The 26,710-nt window shown below is 42.9% G+C and overlaps 1 protein-coding gene across 3 annotated transcripts in view; it reads right to left on the bottom strand.

Moving 5' to 3' along the window:
* Positions 1-13,182, bottom strand: part of PPFIA2 (PTPRF interacting protein alpha 2) — a 266,876-nt gene extending 253,694 nt beyond the window's left edge. For 2 of the 3 annotated variants that reach the window (XM_081878567.1, XM_081878560.1), the window contains exons 1-2: positions 12,918-13,182; positions 3,096-3,346 (exon numbers count right to left, since the gene is read on the bottom strand). In XM_081878567.1, the coding sequence (XP_081734693.1) occupies positions 3,096-3,344 (249 nt within the window). In that variant the 5' untranslated portion in view covers positions 3,345-3,346; positions 12,918-13,182. The remainder of the gene's footprint in view (positions 1-3,095; positions 3,347-12,917) is intronic. The other variant, XM_081878561.1, reaches the window with a different exon arrangement.
* Positions 13,183-26,710: the final 13,528 nt, after the last annotated feature.

The following is a 26,710-nucleotide window of genomic DNA, read 5'->3' as shown; positions in this document are numbered from 1 at the left end:
ATATCAAGATCTGTATACCCATCCCTGCTAAAGTTCAAGTGCTTGCTAAATCCGAAATAATGTGCAGCTCCTGAGAATAAATGCTAAATGCCAGATTTTACTAAATACGGGCAGATTGCTGCCTACCATATTTATTAAATACTAAATGGTTATAATACACTCTAGAATATAACTCTACCAGCTCCAATTATATTGAAGGTACTTCCTGCTTCCTTGCACTACCGTCCGATTCCATCAGATTGTAAATGTGATCCTATTCCATGCTTTAAATATTGCAGCACAAGCCCACTTTTCTGAGGGGGGGGGGGACCAAATGAATAGGTGTTCTTTGTCAAGTGCTACCAAACATCACCAAACAGGCTTCACATTTACCAGCAGCATATTTTGCCTGCCTTATTTTGTGATGGCACTGTATAACCACTGACTACAATGCACAGGAAGAGACTGGTCTCTACACGTGGCTAAAGAATATCAGGTTCCATTTGTTTGGGCAAGGTGAAGTTGAAAGACAATAGGTAGGAAGAGGAAGGAATCCTAAGGCAAAGTTTCAAACTGCCACCCTTTTATCTACATGGCTCAAGAAATGGCACATGTGCTTTTTAAGGATTCCACTTAACCTCCCTGGGGTTAAGACAGAACATAGTAAGAAATGATCAAAGTCCAGCTGTTACTGCCATTCAGACATGCCTTAAGTCACACGATTTGTAAACACAAATAGCATATTGTCTTGGCAGTGCCCAAATACCATTTTTCTGGGCCTAGTTTTTGAAAAAAAATCATTACAATGTCCTTGACTTCTCTATGAAGGATCTTATCTAGTTTTTTGTTGTTGTTTTTAAAAAAGGAGAATTAATTGTGTCCTTTAGCTGATTTAAGTTCCTATATTCAAGCTTCGTGTGTTTCTGGCTTCCTGATGTGCAACTTGTAGTAAAGCATAGCAGAATGATATGTATGCACAACAATTATAAATGAGTTATGAACTCGATTTAAACCAGGCACCCCCAAACTCGGCCCTCCAGCTGTTTTGGGACTACAGCTCCCATCATCCCTGACCACTGGTCCTGTTAGCTAGGGATGATGGGAGTTGTAGTCCCAAAACAGCTGGAGGGCCGAGTTTGGGGGTGCCTGGTTTAGACACTGTTCCCTATCCCTAGGATCTACTGTCAGTTCCTCTCTGCTTTCTGGAGCCCAGAGGTCTGTCTCATTTACTTGTATATGTCCTGAGTTCTGCAAGTCCTGCCACCACTATTGGCTCTCGATATCCCCTGGATCTCATTGTCCCCAATTTATTATCCAGCTTGTCTTTCCCTCCCTGCTGCCAGTCATACAGGCTTCTCCTACCTGGGAGTAGAAAATGCCACCAGGAAGTAAGGCTGTCTGGGACTTGGAGGGCACGCACCTCCATTTCTCTCCAAACCAAGTCCCAAGAGTTTTCTGTGTAAGGACAATTGTCCCTACCTACCCACCCTGCTTCAAGGCCTGGGCCAACAGCTCACTGCTCAGAACGCTTCTTCTTCTGTTCCATCATTGGTTAGTTCCAGTTTATCTCGAGATCTGTACACCCATATAAATAAAGGGAAACATTTTTTTTCCCTCCAGCCCCTTGTAGCCCATGCTGGACACCTCTAGACACTCAGACATGGTTTAAATACACTCAGTCCTTTCCTTCCCACCATAGTATGTTTGTTTTGGGACCAGAGTGCATGAGGAACACAGGACAACAGGGCTCTTAAACCTTTAAGCGGGATATAGAAGAAGCATTTCCCAGCATAGCATTTGTCCTGTTGGAATGGCTGCATCTGGATTCACTGATGCTCCCTCTTCTAGACACCTGTGAAAGCAGGTATTTCACCGGACCCCTGGGACCACCGCCCTTGCCCATCAGCTGTGTAATGGAAAGCAGCAGAGAGAGGGGAGGGGAGGGGAGGGTTTTGATACTGTGCAACTTGATGTCTGATGCAATTGCAATGCTGCAAGATCAAAGCAAGGGGGTAGAAATAGCTCAGCAAAGAGACTTGTGTTCCTTGCTGTATGCAAGAAGTCCCTTTACATTTTGCAACTGCTTGCATGTGGTTTGCAACTGCATCTTAAAGACTGTAGCTTTGAGGCTCTGATATAAATAGTATCAGGGAGCTTTAAAAAAAAAGTCAGTGGGAAAGCTGGAAGGTGAAGCTTGAGCAGAGTTGCCGAGAATTGAATACATGCCTCTATTTCCATGGGAAATATATTTGCAATCTCGTCTGTGACACTGTCTGTGACACTGCAGTAGTGGCAGGCAATGGGCAGTGGGGCTGCATTGCTCTCCAAGCTTCCCAATATGGTTTTCTGTGGGGTGGGCATGCATTGGCATGGCTTTGATGTTAGGCTACCCTATGCCTGATTTGGCTCAGATAAAGAGCATCCTTTCCCTTAGACTAATTTACCAGGTACGTTCTATTAATTGGCATAAGTTTTTATTACTTTTATGTTTGTATTGCATTGATATTAGATTGTACACTGTCCCTGAATCAATCAATAGATACATTCTATTCTTTCCTCAAATAGATACATTCATGTTGTTTCCTGTCTTGCAGCAATTAAGTTTAAAGTAAACTTTGAAATCGTCATCGTCATCTAAATGCAGCAAACCTGTTAAGTAGAAGAGATCCAATGTGCAGAGTACATGTGCAGGGCAGCCCCATTCTATCTGTAAGGTCTTGCCATTCATTTCAGAGGTAAGGGTAGCATTGTGCCTACAAAAGGATGCATTGACATGCTTTCCTTTCCTTGAGAAAGACTGCTTAAAGTGCATCGTGGTTCCATCTGCACACTGGCGCACATATAAAGCTCTGGATCAAGGCATATGACTTTCTGATGGAACCAGAGGCAATTTGCACATTCAAGGGTTCAATTTCCTTCTTATTGAATCTATATATATATAACTAGGCACACTGAGTGTCAGTGCTTAAGTCCAATAGTTAAACCATACAAAAAGTGCTTTGTAGCTTCTTACACTGGATCTTTAAGGAACTCATATATTATCCATTGAGATGATGCGCTGCAAACGCAATGTTTATGAGTTAAAATGACCGGGAATGTATGGACACCCAACGTACCTGGGGCAGTGCAGAGTTGAGCTGCCGCTGGAGAGCATCTCTATCGTAGATGACATCCTGGAGGCGTTGCTGGGCCAGAGAAAGGCTTTCCTGCGTCTCTCGAAGTGTGTCCAAGAGACGGTCCCTCTCATCTAGCATATTCACCATAAGCTGCTCAAAGTGAGAATCCGAGTCCGAGCCACTGCTCTGGGACCCCCTTTGGCTCATCGGGGTGTCCTCGTTTATCGTGGGCATCACTTCACACATCATTTCTGAAAGCAAAAAACAAATGGTGGGAGGAATGAAAAATAATCCTCTAAGTACCAATAGCATCTAGGAAGCTATTATATATAATAAAGTCAATCATTTCAAGATTGACTCCCTTCCTGGCAGTAAAATAATTAATAACAACAATAATATATTTATTTATTGAATTATTATAATCATTTATTATTAATAATATTGTTAATTATTAATAACAATTAATAATCCACAGTTCTGGAAGTGTTCCTCTTTCAGGAGAGGGATATGTTTAAAGTCTCACCAGCAGATTGACACAGACAGTGTCCTTTGAAATCATGTCAAAGATTTCATTTTCAAAGTTCGTTTCTTTTATCTGACCTTTATCCACCCACTCTCCTGCGTGCCATCTTCTGACTGTTTGTAGTGGTGCCCATGGCTACTATTAATTGCCAAAGATAGTACTTCCCAACACTTTCCTATAGCAGAGCTCAACTTCAATGCTGAACTCAGCAGAAAGTCAACATTAAAAATGTCATAACGCTCTACCCTTCTTGGCAGCCTAGGGTGGAGTCAGGCCTCCACTTAGGTGATCTCTTCCAATAAGAAAGCTAATTGCCCTTCACATAATTCCTTCCTCAAAATGAGAAGGACAGAAATGCTATTCTACAAAGCTAATTTGTTCCAAGATTGTTGCAGCCTAGCCTAAGGGTAGCTTTTGGAAAATCAATTAATGTCACAATTATCATAACCTATCTTAAGGTGCCTGGTGCTGTGCAACACAAGGTAATTTCACAAATCCAATATGCTGTTGGATATTTCTCAATAAACATTTATGGCCAACATCTTAGAAATTCTATGCTAGTTCAGAAGATTATTAACCTTAAAACATCAGGAAATGAAAATGAACTGTGTACTAGCTAAAATTATTAACTAATATGTCGTCCATATATTACAACTGTAGCATCAAACCATGACCATTCTATTTTGCCTTTGATCTCAAGTGATTCTGCCATTCTAGCCCATGTTATTGGCTCCGATTCTTGTTCTTTTCCTAGATGCTCTACTCTTTTTGTGTGTTAATATTCCGAGTGGCTTATATTGGTGTTTTATCTCTGCTTTTGGACTGGATTCCTTTTGTAAAGTACTTGAAGGACTGAGTGGGAAAGTGAGCCATACCAATAAACATGGCTCAGTTATTTACAACTGGGATAGATACACACAAATTTTGAAGCATCAGACAGCACTTCAGACAAGTTTGCTGTTTACACCTTAACGCCACCTAGCCTCAGCCAGAATACCTGAGATCACATAGCAAGCTTCAGTCTCCAAACCCTCTAACTGCCACCTTAGCCACAGCACCCTTTTAACTGTATCAGGGCAGCCAAAGAAAGCAGAAGCCAAAAGTTATTCCTCAAGACTTTGGTACCTTTGTTTTGTTAATCATATGCATTGACTGAACCGTATTGTTGCCTCTGTGTATTGATGGAAAACAGCATATAACTTCCAATGCGACATAAAAATGTTCTCCTGAAATAAGAACTCTAGGAAGGCTATTTAAGCTGCCTCGATGTGTCAGCTGTACATTGCTCACTTTGTTTGGCTATATTTATATAGCCGCCCCCCCACAACACACGTTCCTTGGGCTGCGCAATGAACATTAAAAGGGTAAAATATATCAAAACAATAAAAAGCAATAGAAAAATATGAGGGTAGGCAGAGTGATTGCTATTGTTCCTTCTGCCTAGAACTCTCCCTGACAGCTGGGAACTATTAGTAGGCTTGCTACAGTGACAAATTGCTACCTGTTGATTGGTGCTGTTACTGTGTGCTTGTTACATGAGATGCCTGTGAGCAAAATCGCCATTGGTGGGTAGCTGCATCTTTTTGCTATAAAAGAGATTGCCACTGTTGTTGCATTTGTTACTCTTGTGATGTTTCCCATGTGTGGGTAAGTCACTGCTGGCTGGGTGTGGGTACCAGCAAGCTAACATGGGGGCAAACAGAGACTCAGAAGCAGACATCCTAGGTGCACCATACAATTGGGATGCTCAGGACACATAATGAGCAAGGCACCTAGAAGGAGTTGTATTTAATTTGGTTACACCAGAGGTTTAAGACCTGATAGTTCAAGGTTACAATTAAATGGGTTCTGAGCTGGACAAGGGTGAAGTAGGAGGCAGTGGATGAAAGCATGATCCATGAACGTATATTTCTACCCCTAGTGCATTGTCTTGTCTTTTCTTTTTTCACCTTTTCTTTGCCACTAATGAGTAACTTTCCAGATTTTTCACCATGGTTGCAATCCCACAAGAAACACGTAATTGCTCTCTTCTCAGAGCACAGCAATCTAGCAGGGGAAACAAAATGCAGTGCCGTAGAGCCAAATGGTAGCGCTCCCCAAGGACCCAACAGGCAAACCGCCATTGATATCTAGGAACATTAGGGCCAATTTCAATGCAACAAGGTCAAACCAAAAAGCTTATTCTTCAAGCAAAGGAAGACCCGGAATTAGGGGAACCTGTAAACAACAACTAATGTTACATTTTTGCAGTGCTCCTATTCAATGTTGCAATCAGCTGTAGGAGACTGCATTTCCCTTTCCTCCAGATTTTCATTCTTTCCCCCTGCTCAACAGACACTCAATATTCTATGGCCACTGAGCCTGCTCAGTCCTTACTGGACTGCTTTTGGAGGGGAGATCTTGCCCTTTCAATCCCACCTCCTTGTCATTTTTGCTGCTTCTGCAAACCTGCATGCCAATATCAGCAACTCTGCTTTCACTACACAGCTGTCATAATGCAGCACCTTAATTTGCTATCGGTCTCAAGCAGGGCAACAACATTTTGCACCAAATATATGCATTAACCCAGGGCTGTGAAAAAAACCCCAGCATCAAAAACATGAATCTATGGTCCAGCTTGGGTCTTACATCATGGCTTTTTAACAAAAGTTTTAGACATTTTAAAGTGCAATAGGTCTGCAGGCAAGTCAACAGAGTAGGTGGCTTCTGCATACAGCTGAGTGTTTGATTTGTCCTGTGAGGATGCCTAAGGGGTCAATTAAGCAGAATGACTGGCCTCTGCTACAAACTGAAAGGTATGGGAATTTTGACTGGAAATCCAAATAAAGGTTACTTGCAATGTTAAAAGTTGACTATACTGCAGGGTTGTTGTGTACTATGCCAGTGGCAGCTGGCAACATTTTGACTTGGTAGGGCTGCAGTTTTTAACCTTGCTGTTTTTCTTATAACAGGATTTGTTTAGGAAACTGTGCTGAGTTCTACTGTCTCCTCACTAAAAAGCATCAGTTATTCTCTGCACATCTATGGAGTTGAGAATAGCTTGCATTGTAAGAGGGCCCCTATGATTTTCAGGGAAAGTTGACTCCATACCTCTTATTTAGAAATTATTTCATACCACATGACATAAGATTTTGAATTCACATATTCATGACCCATACACATCCATTGCCAAAAAATAAACTCAAACTTTTTTAAAATGTAAGAAGCACTTGCTACAAGTTGCATGCTGTTTTTCTCTCTCTCCCCCCAATCAATTTAACTTTTCATTATACAAAACACTTCTTTCCTCTAAATTAAAAGTACAGAACAAAATGCTCCAACCAACAGATGAAAGATTATTGCTTCATTTGAACCAAGGCACACCAGAACATACTTGCAATGCATGGCTTTGTAATAATCTCTGGTCATGTGCAGAGTTCACCACACCGGAGTAATTGTAATCAGCCTCGTACACTGAGATTAGGAATCATATTGTCCAGGTTTGGGGAAAGATGGGTAGTCAGTCAGTGTGATATGCAAACAGTCATAGAGACCAAACTTCTCATTTTAGAAACTGACAGATAAAGTCTGTCATTTTAGTCATTTTAGAAACTGACAGATAAAGTCACAAAAAACACCCAATATAGAAATAATAGCAAGAGCATTTCCCTCCATTACTCCATATTCATGAGATTCAGAATTAGGAAGGGGCTTGTTGGAAGCAGATCCACACACCAATTCTGGAAATACTCTGGAAAATACTTGCATTTGGCTTAAGATCAGCTTGCCCTGCTGTGCTCTACCCAGCAGCAGCAGCTGCAGTTTTTAATGTGTGCATGCAGGAAAATTGTTAATACAGAGTTTGCTGCAGCACATGCAAAAGATGTCCATAATTTTTTAGAAAAGCATATTTATTATAGAAAGAGACTCACACTGTGATCACTGTTATTTGCTTCCTTCTCTTGCAAGGAAGGTCATGAAACAAATACTAAAGAAAACAAAAATATCCTTCAATGTAGGAAACACTCCCTGTTGCTTCTCTGGTTAACAGAACATGCTAAAAGATATGATGAGATCTAGCCTTCAAGGAACAAGCTCTGAGCATGCTCACAAGCAAGGCATGATTTGATAGGGCTGGAACACCCTCAGTCCTCCCCACTCAATGCAGATTGCCTTGATAACAACAGAAAGAAGGGGAAACGGAAAAGCTGGTAGTCCTCCAAGAGACACATGGAAGGGACCTCTTTACCAGAGTATACTTCTGGATTAGGACTGTCAGAGTGATGCAGAGAGCTGATTAGCCAGAAAACAGGTAATGGTCAGAAATGTTTCCAGAGCTTCTCTTGAGTCCAAATGGATGCATGTGAAACAGGAAAGTGTGTGTCTTTGGGGGTTTTGTTTGGTGGTGGTGGTGAGTTAAAAACATGCTTAACATTCTCCTTGTGCTGTGTCCCAATAGTGCAGCCCCACTTGCAATGTGGGTATGAAAGCAGTGGGTAGCGGGGTAGGATTTTTCTACTTTCTCAGCTCAAGTTCAATACAGGTGACACACAGCAAGATTGTTGCACATGCTTTTTTCTCAGTCACACATCCTTCCAGGCCACAATAAAGGCAATAAAGGGCGCTTGCTTTTGAATGTGCATTAGCATTCATTTCAAAAGTCTCACACCAAGGAAGAACAGAGTTAGAAAGAGCTGGAACGCTTTTTCCTTTGCTGCTGATACCTTTTGAGGGCACTTGTGGGGAGGGCCTTCTAGTGCACCACCCCACCTTGATTAAAATCTTGATTTCTGTGGACAGCTCTCTCCCCCCATCCCAGGGGACATGACCTATCCAGACAATGAGGTAGTTTGCTCTACTTTTTTATATTCATGTGTTGTTTCTTCTCTCTTCTTTCTCCATTCGGTTCTATGTGTGCTGTATGCTGATTCTTGTTGCGCGTGAATAAAACCTATAGTCTTCTTCACCCCAAAGTGTGCTCATTGCCTCCAAATCACAAAGAACAGCTGCCCTTTGGAGGAGCAGTGGGCTTTCTTCCCCCTCCCCCCAAGATGCTTTGTACTTCTGCAAATACAGTGGTACCTCAGATTACATACGCTTCAGGTTACAGACTCCGCTAATTCAGAAATAGTACCTTCAGGTTAAGAACTTTGCTTCAGGATGAGAACAGATATTGCGCAGCAGCAGCGGGAGGCCCCATTAGCTAAAGTGGTGCTTCAGGTTAAGAACAGTTTCAGGTTGAGAACAGACCTCCGGAATGAATTAAGTACTTAACCCGAGGTACCACTGTATCAGGGTTCCACTGAGTCTGCTAATAGCTGCCTTATGTGCTTGAGTGCTGATGTTCTGGCTACATAAGCACAGGCACTCTCCTCTAAAGATATTTAAATGGAATTTAAAATATTATAAGAAATGAATGATTAAGCAGAGACTAGATGGCAACCTAGCAGAGCTGCCATAGCAGCCGATTTCCTGCACCTTCAGGGAGTTTGCTCTAAGATCTTAGAGATCTTGTCCGACTCCATTGTTTAAATTAATCACAATAGTGGAGTTTCTCCTAAAAGTCACTTTTAAATGAGAAAGAAAGAGGAATTAAAAACAACAACACTGTTTAACCCCAAGAGTGTTCATAAATCAATTACAACCTAACTCTATTAAAATGCATAGGACTTTTGCTATTTACATCTACAGTATGGGAAAGGGATTGTGCACTGCAGTTTTAAAATTACTCCTGTAATTTGAGGTTGTTATGCCTTAGCAATGATATATCTGAATTAAGTAGAAAAAAGAGATTATTTAGTGACTGTCGACATCTTTCTGGAAAATATATATATATACTAAGATAGATCTTCACATTAAGCTTAACTGTGGAAGGTTCAGATGTTTAGTAAAAATGAGGGAGGGAGGGAGGGAGGGAGGGAGGGAGGGAGGGAATCTATCCAATAATATACCATATGTGCCCTTTCTTCTACAGCAGGCTTTCACCAACCACACTCTTATTAACTGCTGATCTTTGGATTCATTAAAATGTTCTGATGAGGTAATTGATTAACAAACTTACATCGAAGCTCACAAGCCTATCAAGTGCCTTCACCTTACAAGACGTTTTGAAAGGACAGCAAGACAGAGATAATGAAGCACAAGGCTCTGTGGTTATTGGTCTGAAATTCTTTTAATGCCACTGTTTGTTCTTTATTGCAGAACAAATAAACAAATGGGATTGGGGTCCCCCCCCCCAGAGATGTATTTTCTCCTAGCAAATAGAATTACAAAATAAGTCAGTAAGAAACTCAGTCTGATATAGCATGAGAAAGGTACAGAGTGACAATCTGAGTTGGGCACTAATAGAGGAATTCACGACTTTTCATATTAACATGAGCATCTAATTCCGCTTCAGCTAATCTTGATTGACTGCACATCTCATGGAATTAATGTTTCGTCTGCAATGCCCAGCTCTTGGAGATCCTGTAATTCATTGTTTGGGGATGCAAAGCTTAGTAAATAAAGATTCCTAGATCAAGCTTAAAACTTGGATTTTGTGAGTAAATTTCTTTGAACTTTTTTTACACTGCAAAAATTGTTTAATGGTGAATTCAAATATGAATTCTTTTCCGTGATTTCTTTGGGTTTGCATGCGTCAGTTCTGTCAATAAAGAATATTGCATTTCCAGAAGTAACGAGATTCCTATAAGGGGCAATAACCAAAAGTTAACGTAGACCCTTTGGCAAACTTTCAGCTGGACAATATCAACCATTATAATATCCTATAATAGCGAACTCCTTCTCTCTGAAGTGGTGCACACACTCTCATATACTCCGCATCTAGTGTGCTCCTGGTTTGCTACAATCCCTATCTACCCTGCTGTTTCTTGTGAAATACTGCATTTTGCTGCGTTTCCCCCAAACCTGCTTCAATTCAAATTGAGAAAAAGGAGGACTCAGCTGCATTTAAAATCACTGATCGGTAACCCAGCCTGAACGTTCATCCTTCTTTGGAAAAAATGGCACCACTCCCACACAATAATTCCTCTTATCAGGAGGCTTGGGGGAAACCCCATGATATATAAAAAAAGAGGAAGACAAGTTTTTGTGGTGAGAGGAGAAACTAGAAGACATCCCAATCAGGACTGAGCATGCTCAATGACCACAGAACACTTGGGTAGGAAAAGATAGCTCAGTTGGTACAGCATGAGACAATCTCAGAGTTGTGGGTGGGGCAAAAGACTTCTGCCTTGCAGGGGGTTGGACTAGATGACCCCCTGTACCCCTTTCCTTCTCTTCCATTCTGTGAACCTGTGAGAGGGGAATGGCATATCCTGGGAAAGGGCACAGTTGTCTATCTGGAACAAGAAAACTCCCAACATTTCTTGGATAACATATCCATCACTGGTCCATGTGACTCCAACATCTCAGCAGAGGTCATTCCCAAACCAGAAATATTTAACTTTAAATATTTAACTGGAAATATCAGGGATGGAACTGGGGACCTTTTGCAATCAGAACATGTCCTCTGCTACTGAGTCTGCCCCAGGATATGGTTTCACAATACAGTACTAGTACTAACAGAAAGTACCATTTGAGATGACTGCTTTTTCTATAAAAGCAATTTTTATCAAGGTGTTTTACATTATTGTACAAAGTGCTATAGGTAGTATTCAATGCTAGTCCTGCTCAGAGTAGACCCACTGAAGTTAATAACCCTTTGTCAATCATGTGTATTAATTTCATTGGGCTACTCTGGTACACAAAGCTCACATAGTGCAAACTGCAACACATCAGCTAGAGCAGTTGGTAAAGTAAATTAACCATTAAGTCCTGTGATGAGATTTACTATTCCAAGATGCATGGGAAATTAAAACAACTTGCATAATTCAAAGTTACCAGAAGGAAGCAATTATATAATGGTATATATCCACTTCACCCCAAACAACAGACCATTACAGACTGCAACTTTGTGGCTTTCTGATGTGCAAAAGGCAACCTGTATCAATCCTTAATTTGATCAAAATTTATCTTTATTCTGAATCACTACCATGGAGAGGATGGTCTCTCTGTGTGTGTGTGTGTGTGTGTGTGTGTGTGTGTGTGAGAGAGAGAGAGAGAGAGAGAGAGAGAGAGAGAGAGAGAAACCTCTGCAAACAGCACAGCAAGTCAATCCTAGTTCTTTCATTTTGACCCCACCCACCAGCTTCTCTCTACCTCTTGATATCAAATGCCCCAGGTGGAAAAAAAAAAGCTCAGAAATCAGAAGAGTAATATTCACTCCGCTCCACAGGTCAGTCACGTTTGTTCCCTGGCACATGTTCATTGCCATTCTTCCTTTTTTAATTGTAGGGATGTGAGAGGAGCAATTTGTGAGCACAACTGACTGCTCAACAAAGGCTCCCTTCTTATCACACTACCGTTCAGCTATAGTTCACCTTGAAGGCTTCCAGTTTCAAAGGATCAGGGTGTGGGAGGGGTGTGGTTTCTTCTATATTCCGAAGATGGTACTATAAGGTGACTTTCCCCCTGTTCTTGCTAAACCCTTCCCTTGGGAGCCCTGCGTGCAATTTCATTTCTCCATTCAGGGAAGCCAAGTCTTTAATTGCACGAGCTACTTTGCCCCTTCGGCTACATCCGCGCCATCCCCCTTCGCTCTTTGCCTGCCGTGACATCATCAGCAGGAACTCACCCTGCCCTTCGGATACTACTTCACCCAACCATATTTACAGCACCTCCAAAGAGACGCCGCCGCTGCTGCTGCTCTTGCAGCGACCAGCAATTCCTGCGATTTTCTTCTCCCTCTCCCGCCCCCCCCTTCCCCTTTCCAGATGCTGTCAGCTACACCTCACTTCACCCACGGAGAGCAATTCCTGGAGGAAAATCCGTGCCATTGTCTGACTTGCACACTGCATGCATCTTTCTCCTCCTAGTTAACTCCTTCCCTCCCGCGCTGCTTCAGCTGAACTGTGAGATCACCTTTGAAAAATTAAAAGAAGAAGAAGAACGTAGAGGGTTGGCAAGCGAGAGATCGAGAGATCCTTTCCACTTATCCGCACCCCCCCCCCTCCACCAGCAAGTCTTGGTATTAAGAGCTAAGTCTTGCAGCTGCAACATCTGCCACCCAGAAACCCAGCCCATCCTTTAAGGGAATAAAATAGCCTTAAGAAGTTGACTTCATTGAAAGACTCGCATCTCCATTTCCAAGGAGAATCTTTTAAAGGCAGCAGCCCCGGCTGATTCCCCACCACCTTCCCTTTCCCTTTGCAATGGGATGTGCGGGGCAGGGGGTGGGGGTGGTTTGAGATCTGCCTTTGCCCTCTGGCTTTGCAACATACCTAAAGCTTGGTCTTCTCCGCGCGTCTCTCGGGAATCGGTGGTCCTCGCCCTGGCTCCGCTGGGCGCTCACACACAGCCGGCCGCCGCCGCCCCTCCACTCGCCTCCCGGGCAAGGCTGCCAGGACCAACGCCAACGCCGCCGCCGCCGCCGCTCCTGCTCAGGGAAGGCAGCCCCAGCGCAGCCCGCCACCCGCTTCGGCCGCCAGCAGGAGCGGCTCGGCGGCACCTCAGCATTTTCCTCCGCCTGTCACTTCGTCGGCAGCCGAAAGGGGGAAACATCCATGGGGAAAAAATGGCATATTACAATTTTTTTTTGCTTTGAGGAGCTAGAGCGCGGTTGAGACCATTGTTAGGAGGAGGAGAGGGGGGAGAGGCGGCTCTTAAAGCTCCAGCAGCCCTTTTTTCTCTCCCCCCCCCCCTCCGTGGCTGGGAAAGTCAGCGGATTAAAGGGGGGGGGGAGAGAAAGAAAGCAGGGATTTTGCTTTTCTTGGAATTAAACTTTGCGGAGTGACAGCTGGAATGGCCTGCGATATATAATTTTTACAATGGCTAGAAAATCGGGCAAGCTGCGTTCCTTACCCGCGCAGCACAATCCTATGTATGGATTTTGCACTTTGTTCGGTGGTGTTTAGTAAGAGGTAAAGGAAATAGAGGAGGAATCCGGTGCGTTCCTCTCAGAATTAGCAAGCGCAGCCCTATGCATGCCTACTCGGAGGTAAGCCCCGATGAGATCACTGCCAAGTAAGCGGAGTATAGGATTGCAGCCCCTAAACCTCCGCGCAGTTGCTATGGGTTTCGTTAACTAAGGACTGCAGCCGCTGAGTGTTCGCGCCGCATCATTACCAGAAAGGCTGAAAATCAACTCTGATGATGAACAGGTGCATGCATTCATTGAGGAATAACCACCACCACCCCTTCCCTAATGTACAAATATTTCAGGAAATCCATATCGGCCGTCAGCAAGAGAGCCGCATATTGTAGTTCCATATTTCCCTACAGCATGTAACACACACACACATCCTGCCTTTCTTTCGCCCTCAAGGGGTACACACAGTTCTCAGGCATGGAACAAAGCGGTGTAGGCAACCTGGCGCCCTCCGAGCCTTCTGGACTACAACAGTTCCCCGCCCCCCTCACCTTTTTCTCCAGGGTGGCTCACACTCTCCTTCCCTCCTCATTTAATCCCAACAATGACAACCCTGTGAGGCAGGTTAGGCTGAGAGGCAGTGACTGGCCCAGCTTCATCGAGTGGGGAATTCGAACCCCGATCTCCCAGGTCGTCGTCTGACACTCTAACCACTATACCACTCTGCCTCAGTCCCTGGTATCTCCAGGTGGGGCTGGGAATCTCCCCAGTCTGCCCGCCTGCGGTGCTCAGTGCGGGATTTACATATAAGCTAAACAAGCTATAGCTTAGGGCCCCACTCTCTTGGGGGCCCCCAAAAAATTTAAAGGAAAGAAAAACCTGGATGTGCATTTCTAAAATATAAGATAAAAAACAAGTAAAATAAAACCTACCTACAGCAACAGTGTTTGGTGTTGTGTAGGCTCCTTTGATGTAAGTAATGGGCCCCGCCTGCTAGCCTGCTCCCTAAAATATCACTGGTTTGCTCATTTCTATATCAATTACTTTGATAAAATACATACAGTATTTTATGTGCAAATGGCTATTAGGTCCGTAAATTACCATATAGCATATATTCAACACAAAAAACAGCGACAATTTGTTGTTGACCAAGAACAGCTGGACATATAAAAGGCCCATTACCTTCAGTAGCTTAGGGGCTCATCAAACCTAAATCCGGCCCTGGAGGTGCTGCTGCCAGTCTGTGTAGCCAACACTGAACTAGATGGACCAATGGTCTGGCTAAGTTTAAGGTATCTTGCTTTTTTCCTATTCCTTGCTTTCGCTAATCTCCCCTCCCCTGTTATTTTCATACATCTCTATAATTATCACTGCGTGGATAATTTATCTCCAAGAGGCTATTACAACGACAGGGCCACCGGGTTGATCTAATCAGAGGAGCCAAAGGGGGCCTTCCCTCCTTTCCCTCCCTTCCCTGTAATCTTCGGAGAGCCGCTGCTATCAGTTATATCATCTGACAAGGAGAGGGAGATCTGCTAGGAAGCCGCCCCGGAATGCCTGCCAGAAGAGCGAAGCAAGAGATGAGTTCACTGACTGACTCGGGAGTTTGCGGGACGTGGGAATCCGGGGAGCGGAAGTCGTGTACGGTACGCAATCGCTCCCTTTCTCAGGGCTTGGGGTTTCCCCTGGAAGCTGCTGCAGTGGTTTCCACCAGTCTTTAAATAAATTCTGAAGTAATCACGTCGGCTTCTCTCTCTGCCTCACGCACGCAGCCAGTTCCCCAGATGCTGCCGCGGCGTTTTCACAGCTCGGATGCTCCGCCATCCGCCCCCTCCCTCCCCAAGGACGGCCGGTTGTTAGGAGAGGGAGAGATGGCAAGGCAAGAAGGAGCGGCGGCTAGGTAGTCCGCGACAACACTTTCCCCGATTTTGGAAAAAAACACCATTCAAAATAAGGCTTTTTTGTTCTGTCTTCACTTTAGGGCACGGGTTTCTCCTTGGTGCAGATGGGGCTGGAGCAAACGAGAGCTCAAGGACAGGGAGGGAGGCAGGGAGTCCTGCAGAAGTTCTGTTGCCAAATAAAATCAGCTAAAAATGCAATCCTATACTACATACCTCAGTGAGTCTCACTTCCGTTAGGTGGTCATAGGAGTGCAGTGTAGGCAGTTTGGGGGTGCCAAACAGGGTGTTTGACCCAGATGAAATAAAACCTAGTTTCATCCCTAGTGTAGGCTGGTTAAAGTAAAGGTAAAGGGGCCCCTGGCCATTAGGTCCAGTCGTGACCAACTCTGGGGTTGCGGTGCTCATCTCGCTTTATTGGCCAAGGGAGCCGGTGTACAGTTTCCGGGTGATGTGGCCAGCATGACTAAGCTGCTTCTGGTGAACCAGAGCAGAGCATGGAAATGCCATTTACCTTCCCGCCGGAGTGGTACCTATTTATCTACTTGCACTTTGACGTGCTTTCGAACTGCTAGGTTGGCAGGAGCAGGGACCGAGCAACAGGAGCTCACCCCGCTGCGGGGATTTGAACCGCCGACCTTCTGATCAGCAAGTCCTAGGCTCTGTGGTTTAACCCACAGCGCCACCTGCGTACCTATTACTCAGAAGTAAATCCTGCTGAATTGCATAAGAGTTGTGTGCCTAACTAAGGGTGCAAAGAATTGCAGCCTCTTCCTGCTCACCCACCATAGGCAGGTATGTTGGGACCACCAATGTCCACACCATCCCCTTCAAAGCACATTTAACCCACATTTCAAGCACATGGTTTCCCCTCTGTCATGGGAACTGTAGCTTAAGGGTGCTGGGAAGTGAAACTCTGGGGTGTGTGAGTGGGTAAACTACAGTTTCTAGGATTATTTTGGAGAAGCCCAAGGTTTTAAATGCATATGACTTTTGCTTCATCTTTTTCCATGTTCTGAGCCACTTATGGTAGAATTCAAAGAAGCGTGCAAGCCTAGGTGCTTCCATACACATATGTACACTGGTACTAGATTCATAAGAGCACTAACACCTGTGGGTTGGACCAGGCATCCATCTACTCTAGTTTTGAATGGTGGACAGTAGGGATGCTTCATAGAAGCCTACAGATAGTGCTTAAAGGCTCTCCCTTGTTTTTTGTCCACAGATTAAATATTCACATGTAGAGGTTTTCCCGTTAGCCCAAAAATGGAAAACGAGCAAGGTCCCAACTAAAGAATAATGGCAACTTAAGCTGATAGAATATGTGCAGCTTGCAGACTTAACATATAGAATAAGAGAAGAACATACGTTTAGAGAAGATGGGGAAATGTTTATTGAATATATGGGAGGGATGTGTTCACTTGAAAACGTTGGCAGCATTAAGATAAATTCAACAGTGTAAATTAGTTTTGATGGGTGTAATAATGGAATACTGAATGGTTTAGTTTATGTAAAATATGCTGGGATGTATGGTATGCAAAATGTACCATGGAAAGAGAAGAAGGGAAATCATTGATAATTTAAGGATGTTTAAAATAAGTATTCAAAATTGTAAAACAGAAAATTTAATAAAAATTGTATATATAGAGTTTTCCCTGTCCATTTCTATCCCTGCAGCAGCCAGCTGCTGAACCTCTAGACTGAGTATTTACACTCATGGGAATTAGCAAAGTTCTGTTATTATAGGTTGTGCTTTGGAGGAGTCATCCCATCATGTTTTATTGTAGTGTGGTATAGTATTGTAGATCAGGGGCCTGAAAGATCTGCAAGTGCTGTTATACACTTCTTAAGAAGACAAGTTGTTGAAAATTATACTTTGCCTCCTACACTTCCTCGGAGAAAGAGTGGCTGCTTAACCAGGGCTCCTGGGCAACCTCTCATCCAGCAACTGATCAGACTAAAAGTTCCCTCATACAGATACGGTATGTGAAAATGTTCAAGCTGTGCAACATACTTAATCATGCAGAGTTGTTCAGAAGCTTATAATTGCATGGGATGTAATTTCATCTCCTTTTGTACACACCATCCATTTAAAGCTCATTGCATCCCCCAAAGTATCCTGTGGACTGTGGTTGGTTAAGGGTGCTGAGAACTGGAGCTCTGTGAGGGGGTACACTACAGTTCCAAGGGGATTATTTGGGGAAGTCATGTGTTTAAAATGTATGGTTTGGATCTGACCTAAGAATAAAGGGGGAGGGTTATAGTTGCATGATGAAGCTCATTCTCTGCGTAGAGAAGGTATAAGGATCAATCTCTGGCTTCTCTGCTTTTGGAGCTAATGGAAAGCCCTTTCTGGAGTTGACCTACCTACTCTGGGGTCTTTAAGGCACCAGGAAAAGACCACCCTGTCCCCCCCACCAGCTTTTTTATGACTATCTGTTGGGTGCTTCCATTCCCCCCCCCTACATTCCCCTTTGCTCTGTGTTGTGTGCTGGTTTTAATTTTATGCTGTTTGTTTAAAGTGGATTGCTTTTTTGTGTTTTATCGCTTATGGAAACCACCCAGAAAACTTGTTTGGGTAATAATAAAAGAACCAGGTGGGAAATGTTTTATCGGTATTTGCTTATGAATAGTCTATACTCTATCATGCAAGCAACTTTGAGATCATTTTTTTAATTATTATTATTCAACGATCTATAAATCTTGTTGAATGGATGAAGAAAAGACTAAAATATCTCTGCCTGTGATCTTGGAGAGCTGCTGCCTGCCAGAGTGGAGTCAGGCAGCTTCCTGCTCAAACGCCTGATTCAATCAACTGCAGCCTTTAGCTTTATAATCCTAATCCCTTTACTGGTGGAAGTTCGTTCTGAAACCCATCACCACTTGCTTTCAAATAAATATAGTTAGAATTGGGCAGCCTGGTTCGGTAAGTCATTGGGAATAACAAACCAAAGCTGTAATAACATGTCATGTATAACCTTTATAATTACTTTTGTAATAACTTTGGAATTAGAGTAGCCTAACCGAAGAACTCTATTTCTTTTCTTTATTAAAAAAAGGCCATGTAAAGCAAGAGAGAAGATTCCCTGAAGTGAATAAATGATCTCCTGGTCTCTTCAAGCAATAAAAATTTTCTTTCCTCTAGTCGAATAAATATGGCCCGATGCCATAGTGTGTGTAGTTAGAAAAGGGAGGGGGTGGAATTCCGTGTGGCAGGTGGAAGTGTGCATATATATGTGTACTGTTCTGCTGATATATCACTTGAGCTACCTAGGCCTTTGATTTTGGGTGCTGGGCAGGGTTGAATTAGCCTACGCTGAGGCCTTAAGCTATATCAAGTATAAGAGGCCTCATGACATTATTCTAACAGACAGGACAATGAAAATTGAAATAATTAACTTTTACATTTGCATATATACCAGTACATAGGCATGGGTGCAACAAAAAACGAACAGCCTAACTCAAAGTTGCATCTAGCAATAAGCCTATTTATATACGTAATACCGTACCTTTATATGAAAACACCCTTATGATCTGCTACTTAGCACGTATGAAAACTTTTAAAAGTTCAGCAACATGAGAGCAGTTAAACACAAAACTCATTACTTACAAAATGGAACAGCCAATACAATGTGCACTGCACGTGTCCTACATATGACATTACATTTAACATAATTTTGTGATTAGGGTTTTTTTTAGAGCAAAGTCATTGAAATTTAGGATTGCTTTCTCCTCTTGTATTTAGAGGCCCATTATAATCTGAGGCCATCATCTGTATACAGCCTACTTAGTTTGTGTGGAAATCCAGCACTGGGGCTGGGGAATTATGGCCAGCCAAAAAAACAGGAGTCCTGACCACAATCCCCTCAATCCAATTTATTGATTCTATTATTTATCATATTTGTGCATTGCTTTATCTATTGTTTTCAATCCCACACATTTCCCAAATCAGCACATGGTATTTATGTGCATATTGTCTTGACTGTACACATGCAGAATTAGCCACACAACTGAGAACAAGCAGTTTAAGCAGCTGCTCTCAAGATGGATGCAACGTGTTGTTAACATGCACATCAAAGCCCCCTTTTAGTGCTGCGCATGCTGATCAGAGTCTTCTCCCTAAAACAAGGCTAGCCAATGCAGTGTCTGCCAGATGTTGTGGGACAACAACTCCCATCAGCCCTAGACAGCATGGCTTATAGCCGGGGAAGATGGGAAATGTAGTTCAACAACATCTTGAAGGCACTAACCTGGGTATCTCTGCCCAGAAAAACCACTGGCAGTTTTCCTGGGATGAAGAAAAGGACAACATCCAAGCTGAAGAATAGGAATCATTTTTCCTCTCTCCTTGATTCTGCTTCTTTGATCTGAAGCATGGAGAGGAAAAGCAGTCTGTTAAATTAAGATGGACCATCTACCTCTTAATAGCAAAGAATGAAAACACACAGACCACAGCCCAAACCAGTGTTAGGTGCACTTAAAGCCATTACTTTTAATGAGCTTAAGTGTGCCTGTGTGCAGGATTGTGTTCATGGGCATCAAGCCATTCATACCGCTGCCAAATTTCATTAACGTTATTCCACAGAGGACAACTGGGTGGAATGTCTGCTTCTTCTTCCATTCAACACTTTGCATCTTGAGCTTGTGTAGTCTTTTGTCGAAGAAGTGCTGCTATAATTCTGCATCAGTGCAGCTGCTGATTACTTAATCGAGCTTCATGCGCATGAACAAGCAGCAGCTTTGGAGAATGGTCTCAAAAACACAGGCATTTGGTCAGTTCTTTTCCCTTCTCCACCCTCCTCGTTTTGTCTTGGAAATGCTTACACTAAAAATAGCAGGAAGTAAAGACAGAATCAGCTAGAGCTGTAAAGGCTGTGATCCTTTGCACAATTACTTGTGGACAGGGCTCGATAAAGTTAAAGGATAGGACTAAGCATACTCAATGGGCATGAAATGCTGATATGGCAGGCAGGGAGAATGGAAAACTGCAGAGTAAAGGAGGAGGATGCAATGGAGTATCCTAGAAAAGGGCATGGCTGACCAGCACCCTAAGTAGGAGCATGTCACACCGTCAGATCAGATTCAGGAGCAGAGCTCCAACCATACAGTTATTTCCACAGACAGCTGACTTAACTGTTTCCTGCATTGCAGGGGGTTGACTAGATGACATTTGGTGTCCCCTCCAACTCTATAATTCTATAATTCTATGATGGGAGTTCCAGTCTTCATAGGAGGACTAACAGTTTCATAATAGTAACCCATACAATAGTTACAGTTTAATAGCTTTAGCATAGTCGGAATAGATAAAAATGTTAAGAGAGCTTTCCCTTCCTCCAAAACTTTTTTTTCTCTGTCCATGGAGAAAATGAAAAAGTGAAATTTGAGAACACCTTGGAACTCCTTAGTTGGATACCACTCTAAGAATGCAGAGTAGTATTCAGCTACATTATACACAGTGAAATTAATGGCCATGCTTAACTTAGGTCTGTTGATTTCAATGGGTGTTCTCTGAGTAACCATGAGTTGGATACAACCCATTGACTTTATTGTATTGCCCAATAAGTTGTAGTTTATTTTATTCCCCATGCTCCTTACATTTTATTTACTCTTTTGTAGCAATATTTTGTCATCTGGTGTATTTAGTGGCACAGATCCATTTAACAGTGGACAGCAAACATACAATCTCAGAAGGAATAAATGATGATTGGGGTGGGGGATAATTTATGATTTATTGACAGTAGCTACTTATCAGACCAATTTCCAGCTTGGGAGAATAAAGAGGAAGTCTAGAATTGCACAGGAAATGATTAAATATTTAGTTCAAGTCTTCCTTCCAAAAGTGGGCTCCATGCTACTTGAATGGAGGCCATCTGAACGGAAATGTAAATAAACTATTCATTCTTAAATATTATCCCTGTAATGGAAGGTAACAGCCAATTACTGAAGTCAAAAGAAATATTATTGGCAATCAGTGTGGCTCTGAGGCTCATTTACATTATCGGTTTGTCTCTGTAGCCTCGATCCATGCATCTAAAAAACAAGGGCTTCCGTATCCGAAATGCAAAAATCATGAATGTTAGTCATTGCATGAATGGATAAAGGCCTCTTTAGTGAAGGCACACTTATGAAACCGACACACTCATAGAGTAATACAGGGAGTAGTTTTGTCTATTTATTTTTGCTGCCCATAGCAACAGTCCTTTGTGCTGTCCATAGCAGTTAGAAACAAAGAAGGTGCTTTATACTGAAGTCTGATCTCTGGAACATGGAACATCTAGGAACCTAGGAAGCAACCACCTTCTACTGAGTCAGCTTATTGGTCCATCTATCTCAGTATTATCTCCACTGACTGTCAGCAGCTGTTTAGGGATTCAGACAGGAGACATTTCCATCCCTACTTGGAGATGCCACATTCTGCATTTAAAGCAGAGGTTCTACCAGTTCAATATTCCTTCCCCCAAAGCGTAGTGTCCGCAAGCCTCTGCAGGAGGTACATGTCTCCCATATACACATTCTAAGAGTCACATGAATTGGTATTTCTAGGCAGTGGCATTAGGACACAGGGACAGGTTTATCTAGTAACTTAGAATCACACAGATCTTAAAATGGGGGTACAGTTTACTGAATACATACAGAGTCAAAATTTACTCATTTGATACTGCAGTGAAATGTTATCTATTACAGCAATGGTGAATAGCTTCAGCTTTGAGAGTATTAGCTAAATAATTCTAACCACAACTAAACTTAACACATGTGTCAGGATTGCTCCACCCCTCTCTGCAGGATCTTCAGAGCCTCAGGGTGTCTCTTAATTTAAGACACTACCTGGTGAGCCCCATACTCTCACAATCCTGGGTGCTCTTGTCACCATCAATCCTGTTTGTTTCATGTTTTATTTCCTCAGTTGGGTACTTCTGAGTACAGCCCTACAGCTTTACTGTAGCATTGGCTCTCTGCCTCACAGAATCTCTTCTTAACACCTTTAAGCTAACCATTGGAGGTTTGTGGGGCCCCAGACCTTCCTCAGTGACTCCTCTTTACTTCTGTCTTTCTTGATTTTCCTCTGTGGCAATGCCTGTCAACTCTATCCATCCACCTCTCCTCTTAGCAGTTTATTCTCTCCTTCTCCTCCTCCTCCTCCTCTCTCTTCTGGATCTTTGCTGGCTCACCTCCTCACTTCCAGTCTCTCCTGACCAGCTTCTACTCAGGGCGCAAGATGAAAGGAGCAGCAGGCAAGTTGCTGTGACACTGTCTTCCAAGAACACACAGGGCATGCACACAAGACTGAGCAAGCACATGAGGCATAAGATGGATGAGGCTATAGAAGGAAGGGCAAAGGAGGGAATGTGAGAAAGTGTAAGGTTCAGGAGAAAAGGTGTGCCCAGCATAGCTTGAAGAACACCAGTCTGCTAATTCTTTCTGGGCTTCCATAATGGAAGTTACATTGCATGCTAGGCCTCAGCCATCCACAATTGGCATGAACTCAGTGGAAGGCTGGGTTAGGGAAGAATCAAAATACTGGTCTAAAACAAACTCTCTCTCTCTCTCTCTCTCTCTCTCTCTCTCTCTCTCTCGCTCTCGCTCTCGCTCTCGCTCTCTCACACACACTCAAATATATGATAGGCCTATTCATGAAAACAGACTTGTCCATAATTAAATGTAACATGCTGCCATTTTAAAATGTGTTTCTTTAAAAAATAAAAGAGAACAACAAGCTAATAAAAGCTGTTAAATACTTCCAGATGTCTTAATTTGTAAATCAATGTATACATAATTGGCAATGTGATGCATCACATTGTACTCCCTCTAAACTTCATGTTTTCATTCTGCTAACATGTTGTCACAATGAATTCATGTACACCCTGGTATATTGTAAATATCTACTATTTCTTCCATGCCTACTGAATCAAGTATTGTACAAACAGTGGGAGAGCTAAATGACCAACTCTCTTGTTTCAATTAAGGTTAATACACTGAATTACCTGAAGTTTCTGCTTTATTGTGTTTACCTTATGCGTTGGAATGATGCCCAGAACAATAAAACATCATTGTGCTTGTTTAGAGCTAACCAATTACATTTTCCTTTGCTTTCTAAGATTGGGGCCCTCTCCTTGCATCCCAACAGCTAAAAGAGCATCTCAATATGGCAAGCAGGGGTAAAGCGGCTCCATCTCATCGCATTTGCCAGGAAATGAGGGAAGGCCAAGGCAGAGAGCATGTTCATTGTGTGCATAAATTCCAAGGTTCAATTCCTATCATCTCCAAGTAGGACTGGGAGAGATCCTAGCCTGAAACTCTAGAGAGCTTCTCCCAGTCAACACTGAGCTAGATTCAGACCAATGTTCTGAATCAGTAGGAGTTTCTGAAGACAAAAGGAAGCCTTCTTGGGACAGCTGGTAGCTGGAGGGTACAGAAAGTGGAACCAAGGTTAGTGCTAGAGGGTGTGGTTGTAGCGGTTAGAGTGTTGGATTAGGACCTGGGAGACCATGGTTGAAATCGCCACTCAGCCATGAAGCTGAATGGGTGACCTTGGGCCGGTTGCTGTCTCTCAATGTAACCTACCCCACAGGATTGTTGTGAGGATTATGTGAGGATGAGAAACATGTAAACCACCTTGAGCTCCTTGGAGAGAAAGGCGGGATATAAACGCAATCAACAAAGAAACTCTTTAAGATTCAATACGTTTTACATATTCTAACACTATGCTAGAAAGCCAGATTACTCTTTGAGTCAGATTTCTTGGTAGTTTTCTTCACTGCTCTATCTTGAGAGAAGATGGTTGAGTTTGACAAATATGTACAAAATTAGAACTAAAAAAAAGAAAGAAATACTTTAGTCGTTTTCTTAGCATTTAAGCAATGTTTCCATATTATAGGTGCAATTCATCTGTCTTGTCATTCAGACTGTGGGACATCACAATACAGTGGTGCCCCGCAAGACGAATGCCTCGCAAGATAAAAAACCCGCTAGACGAAAGGGTTTTCTGTTTTTCGATGGGCTTCGCAAGACGAATTTCCCTATGGGCTTGCTTCGCAAAACGTCTTGCGAGTCTTGCGATTTTTTTCGCCTTCCCCCCCTTTTTCTAAGCCACTAAGCCGCTAATAGCCTCTTAGCCGCTAAGCCTCTAAGCCTTTAATAGCCGCTAAGCCGCTAATAGCGCTAAGCCGCTAAGCCGCTAATAGGGTTGCTTCGCAAGATGAAAAAACCGCTAGACGAAGAGACTTGCGGAACAGATTATTTTCGTCTAGCGAGGCACCACTGTAATGGCTTCCTTTCAGTTGCAGATCAAGTACAAACTACTTATCTTTGAAGGTGTCCATGGCTACACCTCCCCATCCCTCTTCTTTCATTTAGCAATATGAACTTTGTGAACTTTATGAACTTTGGCCCTCCAGGTCCACCATCCTCAGCCCTCCAAAGGACTCATTCTCCCTTCAGCAACAACTTCTCTTGCCACTACAACTGTCGGAACTTCCTACCAAAACACAAACGGGCTGCTTCAGATTATCCTGATCCTGACATTGCATAGAGGGGGCACAAATTGGCATTGTCTGTCTCAGAGTTTTCCTTCTCTGAGATTGGCTACCTTCCTAGGTTGACAACCTACAATTTCCAGACTGGCTGAACAACCAATTCCTCATCCTAAGGAATGCTGGGAATTGTAGCGCTGTGAGAGAAATAGGGGTCTCCTAACAACTCTCAGCATCCTGAACAAACTAGAGTTCCCAGGATTCTTTGGGGGAAGCCATGACTGTTGAAAGTGGCAATGATACTGCTTTAAATATGTAGTGCAGATGGAGCCCTTGTGAGGTGCCCATGTACACTGATGGCATTGTCATTGTCCTCTCATTGTCCTTAATACTGTGATAGTCTAGTCATGTTGTTTCTTCCAGGCAAGAGATAGTATTTTGCTGTTGGGGGGGGGGAGTAATCATTGAATCAGGGAAGTTTTTAATATGTGACATTTTAGTGTACTTTTCATCTTTGTTGGAAGCCGCCAAGAGTGGCTGGGGAAGCCCAGCCGGATGGGCGGGGTACAAATAATAAATTATTATTATTATTATTATTATTATTATTATTATGCATATGGATAGACTTTGGCTGTCTTGTTTGTAGGTGTACAGATCCAAAAATATATTTTTGAAAGCAGCCAGACAGCAGAATACTCTGAATTTAGAACAATCCACATTTCTTTACTTCAAATCCAAGGGGGTAGATTGCAACTGTGGGGGTGGGGTGGGATGCAGAGACAGCTTTTCAAATACTTCACAACATAGAACATTGTTAAGCAACACATAATTTCTACCTTTTATATTGGATTTGCACCCAGTTTGCTTGAGATAATTATGTACAAGCTGAGTTCCACGGACTGTTCTACACTTTGCATCAGCCACACGGATGCCCTGAAATGGCTTCTGAATGAAATATCTTCTCAGTGTGGAGACTTTTATGTTTGCTGTTGGTACAGCTGCACTTTCCCTAGGAGGCAATAAAACTATACTATTGCAATTCCTTTTCTTTCTACACATAGCCCTTGGTGTATTTTTATTTATTTCATTTCTGGAATAACCTCTATGAACACACATTTACACTTCACAATCAAAGAATTCTAGCAAACTTACAAGAAATATGTGGGCGTCACTTTGGACTGATTATCCAAACCACTTAGTAGATTTTTAAAACACAAGCAAACTGCATGACTCATCTAGCTTCAATGTTCCTTTATTTTCTGCAGAATGTGATAGGCATAGGGAAAGGGTTATTGCTCTGGTTTGAAGGCAATAGACCTTTTAGGGCTCTGTAGAATGCTCCCAGCCTCTGCTATGTGCTTTGTCATATATATATATATATATATACGTGTGTGTGTATGTGTGTGTGTGTGTGTGTGTGTGTGTTTATATGTCCTTGCACTGGGGAAAACCAGAGGTCTCCTATCTTGAATATTTCATTGCATGAGAAACACAGATATCTTCCTTATGCAAATCACATCTGGTTCAGTATTGTCAACCCTGAGTGGCAGCAGATCTACAGGGTTTCAGATGGGGAACATTCTCAGCCCTACCTGAAGATGCCTGGGATAGAACCAGAAATCTTCTGCATGCAGAACAGATGCTCTACCACTGAGCTACAGCCATTTGCCTACCTCTGTATAGGATTGGGCAGCTGCAGAAGACCGCAGAACACCTGCTGGCATAGTGAGGCAAGTCCAAACAGTTCTTGGGACTGGGCAGGGGGAACCCACAAAGTAAAGTTCAAGAAGGACACTGACAAACTGGAACGTGTCCAGAGGAGGGCAACCAAAATGGTC

Source organism: Podarcis erhardii, assembly GCF_964252035.2.
Source record: "Podarcis erhardii genome assembly, chromosome: 10".
NCBI classification, from domain to species: domain Eukaryota; kingdom Metazoa; phylum Chordata; class Lepidosauria; order Squamata; family Lacertidae; genus Podarcis; species Podarcis erhardii.
The sequence above is the reverse complement of the archived record's forward strand: the minus strand, read 5'-3'. Positions and strand labels throughout refer to the sequence as shown.